This window comes from Sus scrofa, chromosome 18 (genome assembly GCF_000003025.6).
Source record: "Sus scrofa isolate TJ Tabasco breed Duroc chromosome 18, Sscrofa11.1, whole genome shotgun sequence".
NCBI lineage: Eukaryota > Metazoa > Chordata > Mammalia > Artiodactyla > Suidae > Sus > Sus scrofa.
In genome coordinates, this window is record NC_010460.4 from 20,594,209 (window position 1) to 20,613,113 (window position 18,905).

General features: G+C 45.5%; 1 protein-coding gene across 2 annotated transcripts in view; it reads right to left on the bottom strand.

The window, feature by feature from the left end:
* Positions 1 to 18,905, bottom strand: part of SND1 (staphylococcal nuclease and tudor domain containing 1) — a 392,149-nt gene that overhangs the window by 332,736 nt on the left and 40,508 nt on the right. For both annotated transcript variants that reach the window (XR_002340257.1, XM_021078633.1), the window contains exons 5-10: positions 18,053 to 18,213; positions 17,263 to 17,354; positions 16,199 to 16,357; positions 14,674 to 14,780; positions 11,894 to 11,984; positions 322 to 435 (exon numbers count right to left, since the gene is read on the bottom strand). Coding sequence is in view for 1 of the 2 variants with exons in the window: in XM_021078633.1 (XP_020934292.1) it covers positions 322 to 435; positions 11,894 to 11,984; positions 14,674 to 14,780; positions 16,199 to 16,357; positions 17,263 to 17,354; positions 18,053 to 18,213 (724 nt within the window). In the remaining variant the exon portion in view is untranslated. The remainder of the gene's footprint in view (positions 1 to 321; positions 436 to 11,893; positions 11,985 to 14,673; positions 14,781 to 16,198; positions 16,358 to 17,262; positions 17,355 to 18,052; positions 18,214 to 18,905) is intronic.

The following is an 18,905-nucleotide window of genomic DNA, read 5'->3' on the forward strand; positions in this document are numbered from 1 at the left end:
ACATCTTCCCCTCTCCTGATTCTCAGGGACTAAGATCTTGTCCATAAACAAGTCTCGCTCACTGCCTAACATATGCCAACCCGAACTCCTCTCAAGCCCCTTAGGGAGGAACGGCCGTGAGGCCCAACCAAAATGAAGGAGAGAGGGGAGGGTCGTTAAGAGAAACTGAGACCTGCCCCGTGGCAGCGAGGCTGCACATCATTCGGAAATAACACCGAGTGATCCACACTAGAACATCCTCCCACCCAGGCGCCACATCTAATGCTCCAGCTCCTCCCCTCTGGCTTTGGAAAAGAGGCTCTGCTGCTTTTCTGGTCCCACCTGTGTATTCTCCCCCTCCAGCCTCGGAGGTCGGATGCTGGACAGGTGGATGGTCTTGTAGTCTCCGGAGTTCAGCTTCACCACAATGGCATCAGCATTCAGCACCTGCATCACCTGTGGGCGAGAAGGCAAAAACGCTTAAATGGGGGTCAATGGTCCAAAATCTCGCAGCACACATGCTAAGGAGCAGGGCACACTAGTCACAGGACGAACAGCGAGATCAAGAGCCGTCGGGGGTAGACCCACGTTCATTCTCTACGGTATAACAATGTTGGAGAAAACGATCCGGTAATTATCAGTCGCCAAAGACACGATGATTTCTCAATGGGGCAGGATCTGGATCATTCACAAATATGCTCTAGCTTTTTCATCTTTTGCCCTGACCAAGATATGTGGTTAACTACAAAGCTTACAAACTGGAAATCCAGTCTCTACGTGCTATTGAAGATTTTCCTTGAAACAGGTTCTAAGCCAAAATCAAAATGCCTATCTCAATGTGATTCTAGGAAAAGAGGCAAGGGCTGGATTAGAAGAAGGTACCAGCACTAGATGAGAAAGAACCAAAATAGGACGCCCCGACAGAGAGCAGAAAAATCAAAGGCAAGAGACAGGCAAAAAGAATTGTCATCTCAGCGTGGGAAAGGAGACGCTCTGCTGCTAATCTCAGGCAGAAATATCCAATTGCCAAGACATTAGTTCAGCTACTTTGAAAGCCACCTTTTCCGAGCGCTACTACGAGCATCTCTGTTTCGGAACGCCAATCACTGACACTGGACCCCAAGCTCAATCTCGGCTGACTTACAAGGACATCCACTCCAAGGGCAAAAGCACAAATATTCCTCTGTGGAGGTTATTAGAACACTTCACCAATGCGAACAGAATAAAATTCCATTGAAATCAGACTGGGACATCAGGGTTATAACGAGAATTCATAATTCAGCCAGCAGTCCACAGTTCACCCAAATATATTCAGAGCCTGTTGTTACAGGCTGGTTGGGTTGTTTTTGTTTGTTTGTTTGTTTTTTGCAAGTAACACTTTGCTATAAGGTAGCTATTGACTACAAAACACTGCCAGCATCCACTTCATCTGCACAATCAAAACCAACTCTTCCCTGCTTCAATCAAGACCCCATCAGGAGCAAACAGGTAGCTGAACAAACTCCAGGGTCAGGTGCCACGGTGAGGGAGACTTGCCAAATTTCCCTCCTCTTTTATATGGGAAACAAAAGGACCTAGCCTCTCCTTTGCCATGGTGGGTCTCACACGGAGAAGTGTCCTAAAAGAGCCTTCACTAACTATTCCCTGGAAGGCTTCACAACTTTTTAAAACAGAATATACCCATTTATTTGCAGGCTCTTGCAAAAATGGCTGTTCTCTATCTTTTCCAGAGAACCAGCCAACCACACACAGAAAAGAGTTAAGAGTGACTTAAGGGACAATGTGAAGATGGAGCAAAAAGCAAGATCAAGTGAGAAATTATACATGACAGGAAATGGCAGGAGGAAAGTGCCATCAAACAGAATGAAGGCAAAAAGAAAAATGACAGTTGGAATCAAGCTGTAAGTCCATGGACGGCTGATTACCGCTGGTGGATGGGAAGATATCCTGGGGTTTTAACACCATAAGTAATGGAAGCAGTGTAGAGAAACACAGGCCAGGGACCAAAAACAGAGGAAACGGTCTGAGAAAGAGCTGTGTCGATTAGGAGCGGGGGTACTTATTTTTAATTTTCAACTATGCATAAGACTAACTTGCAAACCTGGACCCAGCAAAAAAACCAGTCTCAAATAACCACAGCCATACTGCAATAACCTTTTTCACAGATTTGAGAATCACAAAGAGGCTAACACTAAAACCTAGAACCGAAAACTCATCTGGCCAGAAAAGCCTGAGTGACGTCCAAGGGTAAATCAAAAGCACCATCTGTGGTCACACAAGGCCCAAGTCAAGGTCAAGGATGATTGATTTCCTAGGTGCCAGAGTGTACAGGGTCCTCCACATCAAAGAGCCCCTTATACCAGCCCGACCTTTTTAAGTGTAGAACTTAAAAACAGCCAAGAAGGTACAATCAAAAATACAGCCTCAGTCACTAAAAGGGTACATCCTATTCCCATTGCCACCTAGACACATTAATGCTGAGTAAAAATGCCCATCAGAATGGAATCTCCCTCCTATTCCCTAAAGACAGCAAGAGTGGTTTGGCCAACGGACCCAAGCTAATGACTTCCCTGTCCTTCAAAACCCCACATTTGTATGAAAATTAAAATATTATAAAATGGAAGACAGAACACTGGGGAGAGGATGTGTGCTCTACTGTTAGCCCACCTTCAAACCCCTCATTCCGCAATGCCCCAGCGAGGACAGCCAATCAACACTGCCCCTCCCTCAAAAGTATGGACCACTGCCCAAGGGATCTGGCAATCGCCAGGCAGCTCAAATTCACACACATCGCAGTGTTTCCCAAGGCTCGATGATGGACAAGTTACACTTTCCTCTCATTCCAAAACTAACTCTTAGGAAGTTGTCAACTGCCAAAAACATAGGGGAGCATCCTGTAATCAAGACCCCAGAAAACGTCAAGGCAGGCTCTACCCCCTCGTCATGCCCAGAGAGAAATAAACCCGAGGAAGTATCATAGTGCTCGCACCTTCACCCCCTGATTACAGAACATGAAGACCTAAGCACACCCCGGTGACAAGTTACTGCCATTCGTCACCCCTTATAATGCGTGAGTGGCCCCAGCAGCAGCAGCGAATGGCTTCTTGGAGCCATAAATCTCAGGCCTCGGAGGCAGACGCTCTCTCCTCGGCATCGCATCTCCCCGATTAGAAACCTCCTCTTCAGGAGCTGAGCACGTGGACGCTGCCGGCTGAACGAGCCTGCCTTTCTGGTGAAGGGGTGCGGGTATGCGTGTCTGGATGTGAGCATGCAAGTGGGCCTTATGATGGTTTATTTCTCTGTAAACTGTCATTATTGTCCAGAGAACAGGCAGCTCCTGGGCAGAGACATGGAAGAAGCAATAAAAGAGTAGTTATGGCCACACACTGTGCAGTAAGTAAAATGCAGAGTGGATTACTATCCAAAGCCCGCTCGTCAGCTCCGTCACAGACCATGTTTCCAACAGTGATATTTCTGATGGTGCTTTTCATCAGGGCCAATCGGAGCATGCTCACATCATCACTCACCCTCTCTACAAGCTACTGTCAAAACACACACACACACACACACACACACACACACACACACACACACCCTAGCCTACTGCCCACTCCAGGAGCAGAAATCTACACAGAAAAAAAGTCACTCGCTGGATTCGCCCTAAATCCAATTCCCTCCCCATTTCCTGGAGCCCAATTGTAAAAGGAAAAATGAGTGGCTTAATGATGACAAGTGCAGGCTCAGGGCTGCCACAAGTCAGGAGAATGGCAGAGTGCTGTCAGGGGCAAGGGACATCCATCCCTCGCTCTGGCCTCCTGCCACACTCCCCCTCTGCAGAGCCTTGAGCGGTGCAGCCACTGGACGCGAAGCTGCTGCCACTCAGCTTCTTAAAACCCCACGGTAGGTATGAAACCAGCAAAAAGAGCCTGCAATGGCCTCCTGACCTAGAGCCCCAGGTACAATTACCAGTTCTTGCAAAGCTGCCCAAGCTCTCAGTACCAGAGAGAGCAAAAAGGACACCAGCCCAGACGGGCCTCTAGGGACCACCTGCAAGCGTCCTTGCTGGGGCCACTGGACATGGGACAGCAAACAGCCTTCCTACTCTCTGGACCCAGGACTTCTCAGGACCTCTCCTGCTCCCCAAGGCTATAGGCCAGGTCTATTCTCCCGAGCTAATCCTGGGAACACTAGAGAAGGGACACCAAAGCGGGGCGGGGGGGGGGGAGACAAGCAGTACCCCACCCTGTTACGTGTCGGCCTGAGCTCACTGCATAGATCCCTTCCCCAACCCTCTAGAAAAGGGCAGCTGCCACCCTGTGTCCTCCCACAATATGAAGCGCAATTTCCTGCTGCGAATACCTCTGGGCACCTAAGTACCAGCAAAGCAACCTGGACACTGTAATAGGTACTTAAGAGGAAACCAAGCATCAAATTCTCAAAGAGGGGCAGCCCACAGAATAGCCGACCCGGTCCCTCACCACTGTCAAGGTCATCAAAAACAAAGAAAGCCTGAGAAACCACCAAATCCAAGAGGCGCCTAACAAGATATGACAACTAAATTTAGCATGCTATTGAGGATGAGAATTCTGAACAGAAAAGGGCCATTAGACAAAAACTAAGGAAATCTGACTAAAGTATAGACTTTAGTTGACAATAACATATCAATACTGGTATACTTCTTATAATCAATGTGCCACAATCATGTCAGATAATAACGGGAAGCTGGGGGGGGGGGAATAATGTGGGGATGCTGGTCTACCCATTTTTCTGTAAACCTACTGTTTCAAAAAATCAAGTCCATTTCAAAAGCTAGGTAAATGTTTTTTACAAAGCTGTTCTAATTCAACCATTTTCTTATCAGCAATTGAGCTTGCTAACTTAAGCTACAAAACCAAGTCCTGACCTCTGTTTGGTGTAGGAGGGGTCACCTCCCCAGACAGACCACCCCAGAACTTCCTTTTCATCCGAAAGCCGAAGGACAAAAGGTCAAGGAAGTAGCTGGTGGTTTTTGTTCTCTCCATATTACCAAATGGGAATCTAAAAGTCTAGCCAAAAATATTAAGCAGTATCCTTGCTTAAAATCCATCTTGGAGAGACATGACAATGAACTCCATTCAAAGCTCTGACATTTTTGCATGGCGAAAAATAATCAGGGCCAAACCAAACCAAGTTAAGTACTAGGATCCGCTGTATCCACGGGTAGTTTATAACCTGAGCTCCAAAACAGAACCTGAACAACAAATACCACAGAGATAACTACTTAGGGTAATCTCCCAGACAAGCCCTAGAGGGTAAGCTCCTTGAGAACAGGAACCATTTGTCATTCTTCTTGCAACGGGGCTCTGAGGGTTTAAGCAATCAATCCATACAGAGAACGGAGGGAGAGGCCTCCAACCAGGCAGGGCAGTGAGAAGACTCCACCCCTACTCCCCACCCCCAAGTGTCACTGGGTCTCTGAAGTCTGCAAGGCCCAAGCATCCAGCAGCAGGGACGGGGAGCCAAGCCACGTGCTCCGGGGACCATATGGCTACAAACAGCACAGATCAGCTAAAACGCCACAGGAAACGCAGGCAGGAAACTGGCAAGCCGCGACAGGCACAAAAGTCTCAAGCAGGCTCAGCTAATCGCTGTGAAGTGAACATGCTCTCTGCTAACCCGGAGAGACAAGGAGAGCCCTCCCTGGCATTTCCCTCCCTAGGAAGGGAAGCTGCTGAAGCAGAGAAAGGCAATCAGTCTTTCGGTGCCCCACATATCAAGAGAACACTTTGCTGAGTTTCAAATTTCTCGGAAGTGAGACTCTTGGCCAACACCCCAATCTACAGCATGCCATCGGTCCCAGAAGTCACCTAGGGGGTCCAGGAGGCCTCTGCTTAAAGAGTTCATAGGTCATCATTTGCAGGCTTTTCGGGCTATGACTAATTAATTAATGTACAATTAATTCCTAGGAGACAGAGTGACCGCTGAAAAGAGAGAGCCACTATTTGTTCAGGCCTTACAGTCACACCAGCCTCAGAGCAGAATCCTTCAGAGAAAAGTGAACTGTCAGACCATGTCCAGGAAGGCCCAGGGCACTAACCTTTTTAGGTTTCCATGAAAAAGTAGTTTGGCATTAACAAAAGTTTTAAATCAGGCAACCTGACTACCAAACTGCAGCTGGGTTCTAGCTTGTGAAAAGAAAAACAGGCCATTTTTCCTTTTACATTTTTTCCTTAATGCTGACATCCGGTGTTCTGTAACAGGGTTTGAAAACTGTGGCCAAGGGCCCACCGCCTACTCTTATAAATAAAGTTTTACTGGAACGCAGCCACGCCAGAGCTGTTTTCTTGCTCCAGTAGCAGAACTGAGTAGTCACAAAGAGTCTACAGGGCCCAGAAAGCCCCAAATATTTACTACATTGCCCTTTAAGAAAAAGCTGGTCAAGGGCTGCTCTACGACATGTTAGAAAATGAACTTAACATTCCTGAGGAGCAAATGTGCTCCAGAATATTCCTAAGGAAAAGAGTGCCATTTACAGGGAGATTATTCCATCTTCTAAATGATGGACAAATGATCAAACGACATGATTAATGACCTATCGGGGTTTAGTTAAGAAAATTATGATGCAGGCTTACAAGAGAACATTATGAACATAAAGCAAGTTCAAATATGTACTTTGTTACCCTACCTCTACACAAAAACAAAGGGCTTGGGGAGATGGTTTTGGATTTGTTTTGGCCGTGGGTGGGGGGTTGGGGGGGAGTTGCCAAGAGCCCAAAAGGACAAAGATAACGGGAGAGGAGAATATAGCAACAAAACTTTGCAGGCTGGAAAGCAGAAGGATGAGTGGTAACTGACTCCACAGACCCACAAAAGCTAAATCTGAGCTAGTGGTGAGAAAACAAAACAGCCGGTCTGACTTACAGGCAGGCTGGCCCCACCCACCAAGACTAAGAAACTATCAAATCAGGACTCTCGAGAGGGGATAAGAGGGGGTGAAAATAAGGCCCCAAAATAGGACTGGTATAAAAATCATGGAAGAAGTCCCTGGATTTCAGGATGTACACCCTAAATCCCATACCGAGGACTTCACTGCTTCTAAACCAGTGTGGACCAGACCTTATTCTTTGAGAGAGACAACCAAGGCATCAGCAGCTATCTGAGGAAAGCCTCTAATATGGAAAATCAGGGCTCAAAATGAGCAAAGAGAATTAAAAACAACCTAGAGAACACCAACTATACAGGGAGAAGAAAATCTTCAAAAAATTATTCATTTCTCAAAAAAACTAAAAGATGATATTTATGTCTGAAGTACGACATGTTTTTTTTTTTAATAATAACAAGAGAAACATTCAGAGGAAAAAAAAAAAGCTCGTAGAAATTAAAAGGTAATATCATAAAGTATCCAATAGAGGGGCTCAGAGGTAAATATAAAGATAACTAGAAAGAAGAAAAGACAAAAAGATGGAAAATAGGAAGAAAAAATTAGAAGACCAGTCCATGAAGTCAAACATCCAAATAGGAGTTCTAGGAAAAACAGAAAGCAGAGAAACTAGATGGAAATCAACAACACAACAGTTGAAATCCCCACACATAAAGGACTAAAAATTAAACCACAACATGCTCACACATGGATAAGCAAAGCTCATCACTGTGAAATTTCAGAATAAAGAAGGATTTGCTTGGGTTGTGATGATCATTGTGCAACTATAAATGTAATAAAATTCATTGAGCTAAAAAAAGAAGGATTTGCTAAGAGCTTACAGAAAGAAAGAAAACAACATAAGAATGAGAAATCAGAATGGTTTCAGACTGCTAAAAAAACAAGAAAACCAAAGAAATCTCTAATAGGCAAATGACAGTAGAGCAATGCCTTCATAATTCTAAAGAAAAATGAGTTTAAACACAAAATTGTATACCTACCTAACAAGCATAATTATAGAACAGACGTGAAAGGTCTCACAAGTATTTACCTACCAAGCACTCTTTTCCCATGAAGCTACAGAAAATGTACCACCAAAATAAAGTCGAAAATCATAAAGAAGCCATAAGATCTAGCAGATATAGTATCAACCCAGGAATGAGGCAGAGAAAATCTCAGAATAATGGTAAAGAAATCCAAACATGACAGCTTTATAACTGGGGGGGGGAAGAGAACTAATCCAGACTGGTAAGTCACAAGCCTCCTGAAAAGTAGTGGGGTTTTCTTTGTTTGGTTTTGTTGCTGCATCCACAGCATGCAAGATGTTTCCGGGCCAGGGACTGAACCTGTGCCACAGCAGTGACCCAAACCACAGCAATGAAGATGCCAGATCCTTAACCCACTGAGTCACCAAGGAACTCTCAGACAGTAATATTGAGAACAATAAAAACGACAGTCTAAATCAACGTCTTGAGAAGAGATTCAGACAGGTAGAATCTGGGGGTTGAATTAGTAAGTACGTAAAACATATATACTTAAGTTTCAAAAATTATTAACTCCAGGGAAAACCAAACATCATGCAGGAAACGAAAAGCAGTCATAATATGCTATAAAGCTTGGAAGTGATTAGCATTTACGAAGTAAACCCTGAATATTAACTGAGGATATAGACTGGAAGGAGTTCCCTGGTGACCTAGCAGTTAAGGATCCGGCATTGCCTGCTGTGGCCTGGGTCACTGCTGTGTCCAGGTTCAATCCCTGGCCTGGGCATTTCCACGTGCTATGGGCGCGACCAAAAGAAAGAAAGGAAAAGAAAAAGGAGGAGGACCGGAGAAAAGAGCATGCGCACTCCCGTACGAAAAATTTACATCCTCATCTTCCATGGTGTACAAGAAAAAGTCATGCCTGAAAAATTAAGAGCGAGCAATATAAACATTTTATTCCGAGAGGGAAACAGATGAGCACATTTCTTGAGAAGCTCATAGAGATCTTCAAAAAAGTTTACATGTTAAAAATAAAAACTTATAGCACTAGGAACTATATCTAGTCACTTATGGTGGCACGTGACAATGTGAAAAAAAGCCATGTATGTGTATGTGGGCGACTGGGTGACCTTGCTGTACAGTAGAAAATTAACAGAACACTAAACCAGCTATGATGGAAAAAAATAAAAATCATTTAAAAATAAAAACTTACACACTTAAAAATGATGTACAAAAGAATACAAATCAGTACTACTCAAAAAGGGGCTGCTGGATGCCAGTGAGATAAGGAGTCTGTACCAGACATAAATCAACCACATCACTGAGAACACTGCTGACATTTTTTCTGTAGCAAGATTTTCCTGATGAAAACAGCAATGTCTTGATTTACATTCTGGCTCAAGCTCCTTATATCAAGGCACTCGGGGTAGGACGGGTATAGCTCAAGGGTCAGCAGACTTTCTCTGTAAAGGGCCACAGAGCAAATATTTTAGGCTTTGCAGGCCATATGGTCTCTGTCATAACTACTCACCTCTGTCACCGTATGACAAAAAAAGCCCTAGACAGTATGTACACGAACAGACGTGGCTATGTCCCAATTTACTTGTGACAGTGAAGTTTGAATTTCATAGAATTTTAATGTGCCACAAAACGTTTTTCTACATAAAATCCATTCTCAGTTCACAGGCCACATAAAAACAAGTGATAGGCCCAATGCAGCCCATAGGCCATAGTTTTTGCCCACCTGAGACTGACAATATGATCACCTTTGTTTTTAAAAAAACCTGTGTCACAGTAGTTTCAACTAGCATGAGCATTCTCCCTTCTTTTTATATTTTTTTCTTTTTTATGTCCATGCCTGCAGCATGCAGAAGCTCCTGGGCCAGGGACTGAACCAGTGCCACAGCAGTGACCCAAGCCACAGCAGAAACAAGGCCAGATCCTTAACTGCTAAGCTACCAGAGAACCCCTATTTTCTCCTCCTTTAAAAATAAAAATAGAGGAGTTCCTGCCATGGCTCAGCGGAAACGAATCTGACTAGCAGCCATGAGGACACAGGTTTGATCCCTGGCCTTGCTCAGTGGGTTCAGGATCTGGTGTTGCCATGAGCTGTGGTGTAGGTCACAGACGTGGCTTGTATCCCATATTGCTGTGGCTGAGGCAGACGCTGGCAGCTACAGCTCCTGATTTGACTCCTGGCCTGGGAACCTCCATATGCCATGGGTGTGGCCCTAAAAAGACCAAAAAAAAAAAAAAAAAAAAAAATTTTTTTGAAAAATAAAAATAGAATAATAAATTTAATAAGTTTTAAAAACCATTCATCTACCTATAAACACATTTTTCTCTCTACCCTCTGAACACATCTATATCCAAATGACCTAAATTTATGTTTAGGATACTACAGGAACCTTAATCAGATGGCTTTTAGAGGCCATCTCCTCTATCCTGGCATTGTGACAGATAAAACGTCACTGTAATACTAAAAAAAAAAAAAAAACACAAACCCTCACCTTGTTTTAAAACAAAGCAAAAAAGATAGATTCTGAAATCCTGGATTTTCAAAAATGGAAGAAGAAACATCCCATAAATGTCCCTAAGCGCTTTCTCTAGTTATCAATAAAGTCATACTGAAGATAAACGCAAAGTCACGGACTCAATCGTACAATCCTCTAGATGAGGAATTTTTCTTCAGCAATGCCTTCGTTCCCCAACCGGCAAACGCCCAAAACCCTTCCGAAGCTTCCAGGTTTCCCTACAAACTGTTTCAACTGAGAAGGGCCTGGGAGGGACGGCGCAGGGTAAGGAGACCCTCCCAAAGGTCCTCGGCTTCACGAACACCACCCGCCCCTTTCACCGACGGTCAAGAACGGCAGGCCTGCTGCGCTTGGTGAGTGAGCTGCAGCCTTTCCTTGCGCAGCTCTAGTCTTAGCAGAGATTACAGAAACCGCAGCACAAACAAGTTCCGGTGAGGCAGGGCAGCCACGTCCGAGCTTCCAAGCCAGCATGGTCCTTGCACAAAGCAGCAGAGGTGCATCCTGGTCTGCGCCAAGACCCGAAAATGCACCGGGAGGGTCCTCCCGGGACTCCTCCCACCCACGTCCCCTGAAAGGCCCGGCGACACGTAACCTGACAGGTGCTTGGAGACCCCCTACTAGAAGAGGGAGACAGGCTGCCTGAGCGCTCTGTGACCTGTCGCTTTGGGCTTCATAAAAAAGAAAGTGAAGAAATTCAACCAATTCCTCAGAGACTGGTTAAAACGTTACCTTTTCTAAGAGAAACAGTCCAGGATCTTTCAGGCTGACAGCGCCACCTAGTGGCTCTCCATCTTAAACTCGCTGTTGGACAGGACAGCCACTTCTCTGCCCAAGGAGAGGGCTATTTAACCACCCTGGGTCTGTAAACACAAAGCTCCCAGCATGCCTCGCCAGAGGTAAAAGTAAGTTGGAAACACTAGAGATTTGAGGAAAGCGATGTCTACGATAGGTCTACTATTCAAGTACCAAACCCCGCGACTAAGAAAGAAACCCTTCTATAGCACTGCTGCTAGAACCAAACAATCTAATCAGCAGCTCTAGTTCCCATCAGAGAAATCCTTCCCAGGACACATCAGCAGAGAGCCCTCTGAAAAACACAGACATTAGAAAAAATTCAAAACCACAATAGTCCCAAAACAGAAAGAAGAGAAATTTGAGCTCATAGGTCCTTGGGCATGAGATATCTAAGAGAAGGTCATTTGCCAAGTAGAAAGAACTCCCCAGAATATGAAGGAGATTTCAAGGTGTCAATATCTACAACTTTAACCCATGGACATCGAATGGGGTTATACAAATTTATGGCAAGAAATTTAAGCTCTTATAGCTTCTAAATCCCTCACAATAAACACATGTGCACACAGCCATGCACACACATCCCCACACCACTGGCTTGCCTAGAAATAGAAATGCTTCAGCTCTTGATTAATTATTCAAATCTCTGTATTATCACTAGCCTGACATCGTCTACAGTGCATCTCCAGATGCTGAGAATGACTCACCTTGGCAACAAACTGCTTGTCCTTTTGGTCCAAATTAGCAGTGGGAGCCACATAGTCCCTCCATATCCTCAGCCTTCGATCCTTGGCAAACCTGGCAACAAAGCAAGGATGCAAATCATTCGGATGGACTAGGTGGGCACTGGACTCCACCACCATCACAGGAGCAAACACTGCTGGATTGACCCCACCCTATCTCATGGTCAAGGCCCCCAGGAGAAAAGGCCAATCTAACCAGCAAAGTGTGACAGCTACCAGAAAAACTGAATAGCCCCTGGGACTATTCAAGAGGCACAGGTACCATAAACCCATGGCTGGAAGGGGGGTCCAGGCGTGCAATTTTTTGAGCCTAGACAGTATGCATCCACCTTGAGCCTTAGCTTATCAAGTACCTCCTGAGTGATTACTAGATGCCAGGCTCTGGAACGACAAACACAGAGCACCTGCTCTCTTCAATGGGAGGGACAAACACACATATCTAACAAGTATGTTTTTTAAAAAGCACAGGACTGCTCAATAGCCATTTGAATAATAAAAAAGCTATCAGGTACCCAAATTTCACATGGAAAAAACCAAAATTGTTACTAGAGTGCATCTAATGAGTAAGAAAAATGGAAGTTCAGGGACAGAGGTTAAAAAATCATGTTGGCAGAAATGCGTTTTAGAGCCCTAAGCCCAGAAGACATTTTTTTGAGGCAGAATAAGGGAGGGAAAGGGAACACGTGCAAAGATTAAAAAACCTGTGAACAACTATCAAAGCATTTACAAATAAACAGATGCCAGGGAAAGAAACTATTACACTATTATTTCAGAAAAGAGTATTGCATCTTCCAAAAGCAGCACTAAAATGAGAAAAGACAAAGCAGCACGTAGGAGCTGGAAAACACATGACCTCCTTCAATAGAGATTTACCAATAATGCAAGCACGTCTAACACAGCATGCGAAACAGCAGGCAAGTAATCATATCACCGAAATGTGGGTTGCACTCCTTGGTGTAAGCCTGCTTAATGATGAGTATTCTTAAAAAACCACAACATCTCCAACAGATATTATAGAACATGTAGATACCACTGTCACTATATAACTCACTTTCTTCAAAGAGGCAGGAACTTAAAGAGTGAAAAAAGAATTATCAACCAAAATAGTTAATTTAGAGTAACAGACTTCGGGGTTTTCTGAATAAAAATCAAACATTTGCCATCACAAAATCATCAGAGGTGGGGGCTGGGGGGACACGCTGAGGGTTTGGGATGGAAATGCTATAAAATTTGGTTGTGATGATTGTTGTACAACTATAAATGTAATAAATAAAACTCAACGAGTAATTTTTTTAAAAAGAATTACCAAAAAAAAAAAAACCCACTCAAAATAATCAGAGGTATTTGAAACACCATGCTTGATAAGAGTATTGTAACTTTTGAATTTAGTTGTGGAACACAGAAAGACTAAAAATTTACACAATCATTCTGTTTTTTCAGACAGTCACCTGTGCCAGGCATGCTATATATCAAATGGCCCAGATTAAAATCTACTTTTATAAAAAGTTCCAAGTATGTCTGCTTACAGGTACAGGAGGCTGTAGAAGACCTAAGAAAAGGAAAGAGTCATTCGCTTCTGTTCCTGCACATCTCTCAGCCATGCACCTCAAAGGCAAAACATGTCAAGTTACCAAGACCATTATAATTCTACGACTCCGAAATAAGCCACACCAGCTTGAGTGTGGGATGCAGTCACCAGAGGTCATGGCCTTCTCCTGAAAGGTACCCGAGGAGGTGGCGGCTGGCACTCTGAACATCATCGCTATTCATCTCCTCTCGCTACCTGCTTCATTTTCTTACACTTGGCCCATCAGGAGAATCAAGTTCACCTACACCTGGCAACACTTGACTTTGACACTTGAAATGGCCACTGACCTCTGGACGATTCACCATCATTTCTCTGGAAAGAAGTTATTTCCACCTCTGCTTTACGCAGGAGGCACTTAACCAAAAACATGCCAATGCCTCGCAGCTGCATGAGCATTTATAATTAAAACACACCTTTAGATAAATGAGGGCATCAGGCCTCACAACAACATGGCAGAGTCCTGTTCTGGGATCCACAGGCTCTCTTTCCCTCACACCCTTGGCTCCAGCCTGCATGCTGGGGAGTAGCTGATAAGCCCTTTCATTGTCCTCAAATGAGCCTCAAGCTTATTTGTTTCATGTGCTTCAAACCTGGAATTTAAGTGAGAGGCTTGGGGGGGAGGGGGAGAGTGAACCCAAAGCCTTAAAAAGGCAAATCAGGGAGTTCCCGTCGTGGCGCAGTGGTTAACGAATCCGACTAGGAACCATGAGGTTGCGGGTTCGGTCCCTGCCCTTGCTCAGTGGGTTGGCGATCCGGCGTTGCCGTGAGCTGTGGTGTAGGTTGCAGACGTGGCTCGGATCCCGCGTTGCTGTGGCTCTGGCGTAGGCCGGTGGCTACAGCTCCGATTCGACCCCTAGCCTGGGAACCTCCATATGCCGCAGGAGGGGCCCAAGAAATGGCAAAAAGACAAAAAAAAAAAAAAAGGCAAATCAGGTGAAGAATGACATCTGAGTGAAAAATCTAGGCCCCTGCTCTAGAGCACTGACTCAGACTACACCCCAAGACTTACAAGCCGCCCTCCAGGAGACCCAAGCCTCTTTCAGAAGTTCTCTACTGCTGGACACCGGTGTGGGTGGGAGAGAGAAGATGACCAGACTTCTTCCCCTAAAGACCCTACCAAGATCCTTGGCTGGACGGCTTCCCCGAGAGACCTTACCTCTCAGCCGCCCTCAGCTTTTCTGCACCCCGCGTGTAAACCGCAATGGACCAATCCACGCAGCGGGCAAAACCGTCCTTCAGGAGGAGCTCTGTGATGTTGCCGTTCTGAAAACCAAGGCACAGGAGGAAGAGGAGGAGGCAGGCGGATTAGAGTCTGTTGCAAGAAGATCCATTTCTCTAAAGTCCGACACAATTAACACAGCCGCAGTCTACTTTGCAGTTAAAATAAGTAAGTAAATAAATAAATAGCTAAAGGTAGAGCCATTTTTCTCATGAAGAAACCAGCCCTGGAGTTCCCCTGTGGTGCCCTGGGTTCAGGATCCAGCATTGTCACCACAGCGGCTTGTGTCACTGCCGTGGCATAGGTTCCCTCCCTGGCCTGAGAACTTCTATATAGTGCGGGCATGGCCAAAAAAAAAAAAAAGAAAGAAGGAAAAATAAACCAGCCCTGAAGATGCTGCTCTGTGACTCCTTTCAACTATCGTGGCTCCGTATCCCCACCACACCCGGCACAGTAGCCCTCGCTTAACAGGGGTAGGATAAATGTTAGAGGCATTGAATGGAATTGACATTTCAGTAGCTCTTGTGGGCAGCGGGTGTTAATCTTCAGCAGAGATTATACCTTATTATTTCCTTCCCTGAGATCAGCACTCACTCCCCTTTTCACAAGGGGAGAGCTGAAGAGCAGGCTGAGCGAGGGAATAACGTAAGCCACACTCTGCCCAGTGAATTACAATTCACATTCTACTGTGACACAGAGCCATCTGGCAGGGCCTGGGCAGACAGCTAGCACTCCAGAAGAAAGACACGACCTTGGCACACCCCAAACCAAGCCTCCCAGCCTTCCACGGCAGCCACTGTCAAAGAATTCTCTAGCCAAAGAGTAACAGCGGTTTGCTCTGTGCTGGATATACAGCTACAATAATGAAAATCTACCTAAACTTGGGCGTTAAAAAACAGTCATTTCCTGCCCAAGCATAACCCACCTACCAAAGTGTACAACAGGGTAAGACTCGCAAGGGTCAGAACTACAAGAACCTAGTTCCGACCCCAGAGCAGCATTAGTGAGTAACTGGATGGGGCGTAGAATATGCAGTTTTTCCCAAGAACAGTTTTCTCATCATAGTTCTCCCAATACCCCAAATAGCTAACTTCCATCTAGATCCACGTACAAACCCCACCAACCCTATTCTCCAAGTTTCAGCGCCACTTGCGGTTGACGTGGCCACCTCCCCCTTCCGTCCCGGCAAGCTTCGGAACCAATGCTTGGGAAATTAAGCGAAGGATCCTTCCTCCCCTTACAGGCCCAGTAAACCGAGATTAGTTTTCTAAAAGCACAAGATTGCAGATTGTCCATTTCTATCACAAATTGCTAGAAAAGGCCTTAATTAAAATCAGTAGATAATCCTGCCAATATTTCAGGGGCTCCCAAATAGAGAGGAAGAAAAGAAGCAAACTACAGCTTTTCAAACCCCAAGCAGATCCCCCGCCCCTCGCAGCCCAGTCTGCACAGGCACACTCACGGGATGAAGGATGGTTCCCAGAATGTTCTGGTTGTGGCAGCTCTCCAGAATGATCTGGACGTCTCTCTGAAGCAGTCGGGACTCGGTGAAAAATTTGGCTTCTGCTGCAAAAGGCTCTGGTGTTTCACTGCCGTCTGCCTCCCGGCGAAAAGTTGGGCACTAAAGCAAAAGTCGGGGGGGTGGGTGACGCTCCGGCCACAGGGAACCATCCAAAAAAGCACACGCCCCACAAAGCAGCTTGGAAAGGTCTCAAATCAGACCTTCCGACCCTTTTTAAAATACACTGATCCAAAGCAACTGGAAATATCAACTCAGACTTCTTGGTAAAGCCAGTAAAACTCACATTACCATGGGGAAAATCATCTTAATTACACTCAGAGATGACCCCTGGCCAAGAGATTCACCAGTGCCTCACTTTAAATCCCTGATTGTTTCTTTAATCAAAATGGCTATTTTAAATTAAGATAAGCCACACTCGGCAAACTTGGGTGTCTCCCACCCCCTCCCTTTCTAGGTTTCAACACTCTCAGCACAGCCCACTCCACACAGCCCCTTGAACAGTTAAAAAAGAAAGTCTCATTGGATCAAATGAGAACTGCCCCACAGGAAAGGTTAAAGTAGTCTAGTCAACGTTAATGGCCCAGACGCAAAAGAAATGGTAAATACAAAATCCCCAAGATGGGAGTTCCTGTTATGGAGCAGTGGAAATGAATGCAACTAGTGATCATGAGGTTGTAGGTCCAATCCCCAGCCTCGCCCAGTGACTTAAGGATGTGGCATTGCCGTAGGCTGTGGTATAGGTCGCAGATGCCACTTAGATTCCGAGTTGCTGTGGCTGTGACGCCTAGTCCAGCAGCTGTAGCTCCGATTTGATCCCTAGCCTGGGACCCTCCATATGCCACTTGTGCGGCCCTAAAAAGCAAAATAAATAAATAAAATTGCTCGGGGGAATCTCATCATTTAAAAAAAAAAAAAAAAAAAAAATCCCCAAGTGGAAAAGCCTACCTATCACTGAACCTTCCACAAACCCTATCACCACCCGGTAGCCCAGGGTATGATCTGACCTTGATCCCTGACAGCATGACCGTGACCAGGTAGTAATCTGGCAGGAGCAGGGCCCGGACCACACTGCCATCCCGCACGTGCTCGATGATAGCTGCGTGATAGAACCATCATGTGAGTTGCCAACAGAAGTCGTGCCCATGATAAACATCCAGTCCAAGGGCCCGAGCACAGCTCCTCTCCCCACTGTCCCGAGAGAGCACCAGCAGATCACGTGTGCTCACGCATCAGATCCCTGCCCAAACTAGTCCTGGGGGATTTGGTTCAGAACAACTTCCCCGTCTTTTGAACTTTCTGGGACCTCATGGCTCACACCTAAGCTTTGTTAACTGTAATCTAGGTTGCTTACCTGTGCACAGAGTGCCTGGCAAAAAATAACAATTCAGGATTGTAATAATTTTATTTTACTGAGTCTCTAAGTTAATAAAATCTCAAAGTAGGACCAAGAACTATAAAAGCATGTGTGTGTGCTTTTAGACATATACAGAATATACATTTCTACCTTCAAGGATGGGGACGGTATGGGAGGTAGCCATCTTTTAGAGAAAATAGTAAGATCCCCCACATGCAAAAACACCAGCCGTTTTACTACCTTATAGCAGCAAAGGACTGACCTCTGCACGATACCTCTGAGGCAACCTATATGAACTGGATTCAAGCTCCCTTCCAAAATGCCATGGTGTTGTCTTAGCCTTAGCCATGTCCCCCGGGTACCAGAGGAGAATGGGTTTATTAGAGAGTAAATAGAGAGAAATCGCCCCGAGTCAACCTGTCTTTTCCCAAGAGCCTCACCGTTGACAGGCTTCTGGTGGTGTGAGTCCACAAAGTGCCTTGGGTTCTCGATGGTGTACTTGAGGTCCCGGATGGTCTGCGAACCGCTCCCCTCGCTCCACATCCCTTTCTTAGCTGCCTTCGCTTGCTCCTCACATTCCGCCAGCCGGTTCTGCTCAGGGCTGGGATGTGAAAAATAATCAACACATGTGGTTAATGAGCTCCCAACAGAAATATCAGGCTCATCTTTGGTTCTGGGTTTCTTCAGTGTCTTCTCTCCTTGAAAAGACCAAAGCATTGGCTTCAGATCTATGGCTTCAGACCCAGGCCTGTAACCAGAAACCCACCATGAATACAACTTCTGGATTCCAGACTTACTTCCTCAAACAAAAGATGTGATCATAAGAGCTTTTAATGAGAACATCCCAAGAACACACATCTTGGTACCACCACCACCAGCGATTACAAGAGGACAAGCTGGTGGCTCAGAAGGGAGCCACTCCAGGGGGCACAGCATCACTGAACCACCCTAGATCCAGGAACTGGAATCCAGGCAGAGCTCGGCAGGACACAGTGCAGTGACTAAAAACCACCTTTACTCCCTGTTGTCTGCAGAACAGGGCTGGGGAATGCAGAACAAATATCATTATTCCAGGCTATTATCACCCCAAAACCACTTACAATTTCAACAAGGCCAGCTAAGCAAAGCAGTTCCTTCGTCGACAGGAAACCGAATGACATACAAGAGCAGCCAGAAGGTCAGGAGACAGATCAAAAAACAATAAAAAACAAAAGCCACCAAACCCAGACACGGCTCTCCCTCGTACGTGTCTGAGCGGAAGTGAACACGAGAAAGCCCTTCCCGATGTCAGTG